At 66.5% G+C, this 3,963-nt stretch overlaps 1 protein-coding gene across 1 annotated transcript in view; it reads right to left on the bottom strand.

The window, feature by feature from the left end:
- The window catches only part of PSMF1 (proteasome inhibitor subunit 1), a 13,470-nt gene extending 10,749 nt beyond the window's left edge, over positions 1-2,721 (bottom strand). The window contains exons 1-2 of the mRNA XM_085319012.1: positions 2,642-2,721; positions 1,725-1,998 (exon numbers count right to left, since the gene is read on the bottom strand). Of these exons, the coding sequence (XP_085175138.1) occupies positions 1,725-1,998; positions 2,642-2,721 (354 nt within the window). The remainder of the gene's footprint in view (positions 1-1,724; positions 1,999-2,641) is intronic.
- Between the last annotated feature and the right edge of the window lie 1,242 nt (positions 2,722-3,963).

Below are 3,963 nucleotides of genomic sequence, written 5' to 3' on the forward strand. Positions count from 1 at the left end.
GGGGGGGGGGGCTCATTTCGGTACATAATCGCTCCCTTTTGGATGTGGGTCTGGAAATTGCGGCTGCGAAGCGTTCGCTCGAGGGATTTCCGCGCGCCCTAACCCAGGCTGGCCGGGCAGCGTGGTCWCGGGCTCTCGAGCTGGAGCCTCGCTTCCCTTCTCCCCGTTCCCGGGGCTTTTCTGCAGCCCGTGTTCTTCCTGACCGAGGATCAGCCCGAGACCGATACGTTTGCTGACCAGGTTATTAAAAATGCACAAGAGCAGCGCGGGGTGCGTTCAAACGCGCTCCTGTATCGGGTGTTTGCTCCCGCTTCCCCCAGGCCCTATCCTGAGGGGACCGAAAAACGCAGCTGCCGCTACCGGCGGCGTTTTCGTTCCTTCCACGTCTCCTTTCTCTGGTCAGGGACTTCGGAACCGGCTGTTGACCTGAGCTGGTCTCCTGTGCGTGTCCGTGCCCAGCTCAGGGCTGGGACCTGCCGCTGCGCCGTCACGCTGGTGCTAGGAAGCGAGGCTGGCGCGAGCCCTTGGATGAAGCAGCCCAGTTGCCAGGGACAGCCGTGATCTGTGCTTTCCAGCGCGGCTCCTTCGGGACGCTSTGATTCATCCTGACTTCGTTACGCGTTCATTAATTAACGCGCAGGCTGCTCTTTCCACTTCCCCCTCAAGAAGTCAGTGAGGCAGAACAGTTGACCGCAGACCGTAGGGCCTTCCTCGCAAGGAGCTCCTCGGAGCGTTGCCCTCCGCATGACTCACCTCCCCGGTGGCTGCGGAAACATTGCACCTCTTGCTAATCTCGTCCGTCAGCCCCGGCCCCGCGGAAGATGGACAGGGCTTTGGAGCCAAGTATGAAATTCTGCTCATGGGGAAATCGGTAGGAAAGTTGCCACTCATTTCAACAGATCCGGATTTCATCGCGTGCGTGCGGGACTCCAGACCGTCCCGGTGGCTTCTTTGCTCGTGTGTAAGCAGGCGGGGGAGTGCAGGGAGCATGACGTGTTTCGGGGGGCGGCGGGCGGGGGTGCCGCGGCGGTAGGCTGCGTACGGCCCGGTGATGTGGCACAGCCGCTGTCCCCGCGCGGGGGACGGCTGCCGGAGGAAGGAGGCGACACCGGGACGCTCCCAGGAAACCGCTGCGTCGGGATCTCCAGCGCAACGAGGGGACGGGGGGGCGACCTGTCCCGAGACCTGGATGGCCTCGACGGGCGCAAAGGCAGCGCTTGGCGCTGCCGCAGGAGCAGCCACGGAGATGCAGCCGCGGTGGAGCTGGCCACGGGGCCGGGCAGAGGACTCTGGGCTCCCCGGGCGCTGGACAGGACGAAACCCCTCCCGCGGGGTGTCTTGGGCAATGCAGCCTCCGGAGGAGTCTGCTTAGTAAAAGAGGCATCAGATCAGGGTTCGATGAGAACGGCAGGAAATGCCGGAGCTTTTCCAGTGCCGGACTCGTGATTCACAGCCCGCCCCGTGCCTCGTTTCCGATGGGCAGCCGTGGCGCTTTGCAGGCTTCCACGGCATCCACGTTTCTCCTCGCAGGCCCAGCCTCCGCTGGGCGGGCAGGSGCCGAACCAGGTGCCCCCTCCCTCGTCTCCCGGCGGCTTCGCGTGGGCGTCCTCTCCCGAGGCCGAAATCCCTAGTCTTCCCCCCAGAAACCCGATCGCCGACTTGAAAACGCACCGTGCAACCTGGAGACCCGGCCGGGCACGGCGGGGCTGGCAGCGGGGACCCACCGTCGCCCGCCTGCGGGCCGGCTGCAGGCCCGCGACCGCGTGGATAGTCAGGAACTGCAGATTCCAGGATAGTGAGAAGACGGGGGACAGCACAAGCGTCTGTCCAGCCTGAGTTTGTCCGTCCGGCTCGCTGCCGCCCCGTCCCCACGCCGGGTTGCCCAGCCGTGCCCGTGCGCTCCGGTCCCCCCGCTTGCCCCGCGGTCCGTCCGTCTCTCCCCGCGCCGCCGCCGCGTGAGCAGCCAGGCGCCGGGCGGCGCGGACGAGCACGGTGAAGCTAGCCCAGGCAACGCAGACGTTAAGTAACTTCCTGGCTGCTTCGTTTTGTCAGGGGAAGATCTTCTAATCGGAGCTGAAGGCTGCGATCCTTCCGCTCCCACCCTTGGACCAACTCAAGAATTCCTTCGGGCAGGCAGGGCTTTTGCAAGAGACCTGATATTTGGGTTGTGACTTGGTTTATTTTCCCTTCTCCTGGTCGAAATGGCTCGCAGCGCCGTGCGAGCGGAGGGGGCTGCCGCGGGCGAAGCAGGTAGAGGTCTGCAGCTTATCTCCGTCACGCTAACCGCAGCCTCCCCGGACCTTCATACTTTCCCGCTGCCTCACCGCTCCGCCTGGATGTGCCTGGTGCAATGTCGTAACGAGGAGAAGAGGAAGCAGATTTCCCAACCGCCCGGCTCGGCCCCGTCGCAGCCGGGAGCCCGCGGCGAGGCAGGAGCGAGCGGGGCGCGCGGGAGGGACAGGGCACCGCCGTGCCCGGAGCCGCGGCCCCCGGGGTGCCGGCAGCAAGACCGGCGGCACCGCCTGCAGTGACGCCGCCGTGCCGTGCTGCGCCGCGCCGTGCCGTGATGTGCCACGCTCCACGGGCCCCGAGTGCACCCGGATGGGAGCTCTTCCTCCTTTGCCTGCCTCCTCCTCCTCACCCCGGCACAGCCTTGGATGCTCCCGGCAGCTGGCGCCTCCCGCCCGGCCCCGAGCGGGTGCTGCCGGCTGCGCCCGGCATCGGGCCGGCGCCGGCTTTGACGCGGAGCCTCCCCGGCTCTGCCTGCAGCGCGGAGCGCGGTGAAGCCRGGGTGATCGACTGGCTTGTTTTGCTCCTCCGGAGACTCTCCCGGGCCGCTCGGATTCACGGCTGCGGCYCCCGGGCAGCAGGTTTCGGCTTCCCGCTCGGCCGCAGGGCCAGGTGCTCCGAGAGCCCGTGCCTCAGTTTCCCCATCGCTGCTGCCGCTGCCGTGCGAAACCACGTCCCGTCCCTCGCCGGGGCGCGGGGCAGTCCCCGAACTGGGGGCGGCGAGGAGCCGGAGGGGAAAGCTCCCGGGGCCTCGGGCACGTTATCCGGCRGCGCRGCCGYGCGGCACCCGCCGCCGRTGAGTCGCGGGGCCGCTCGGGYGACGCGCGCCCGGCGAGCRGGGTTTCCGCGGCAGAGCTGACGGGCGCGTCACGATCGGCTTCCTAGCTATTTTCCAAGCCCGCCGGCAGCCCCGCGCAGCCGGGGSTTCTGCCCGCTGTGAGCGCAGCGCTCGAGCGTGTTCGGCGGCCTGAAAGCGCCAATTGCCGATACGCTCCGCCGGGCGCTCCCCGCTGCCACCGCCGGGCCCGCGGCGGCTCTGCCCGGCTGCGCCGCAGGGAGGGTTTTGTCCTCTGAGTCGAAGCAGGGCGGGCTGCTCCGGCCGCCGGCGGCGTTGCAGCCGGCACCGCGAGGCGTGCGTCCCTCCCCAACGGCACAAGCAGGGGCGTATGAAACAGCTTAGGAGCAAACCTCCTCCCGCTGCAATTTGAGGCACAGGCTTGCGTATGGTATGTAACAACTGACATTTTTTCCAGTTCACTAATTAAGATATAGAATAAAAGGCATTAAAATRTGAGGCTGGATATTTAAAGGGAAAATTCTCCTCTAGGTGCCAGGTATATTAAAAGAAGGGGGAGTAAAACCAAAGAGCAGGAGAGAGGCACAGCCACAAACTGCAAAAGGAGCATGTGGAAAAAGAAACACTTGTGTCGCGTTGCGCGCTGCCCGTGTGCGTGCACAGGTGAGGGCAAGGGGGGCACCGCACCCCCCCAGGCAGGGCGGCCCTCGCTCTTGCGTGGCTGCAGCTGCAGGGGCCCCATGGCACAGTGCAGAGCGCTGCGGTGCAGCACGGCATGGCATGGTGCGGCACGGCACGGCATGGCACAGCATGGCATGCTACGGTGCAGCACAGTGCAGCGTGGCACAGCATGGCACGGCACAGCACAGCATGGCACG

Source organism: Rhea americana, unplaced genomic scaffold (assembly GCF_003343005.1).
Source record: "Rhea americana isolate MKP2758 unplaced genomic scaffold, rheAme1 scaffold_568, whole genome shotgun sequence".
In the NCBI taxonomy this organism is placed as follows: Eukaryota; Metazoa; Chordata; class Aves; order Rheiformes; family Rheidae; genus Rhea; species Rhea americana.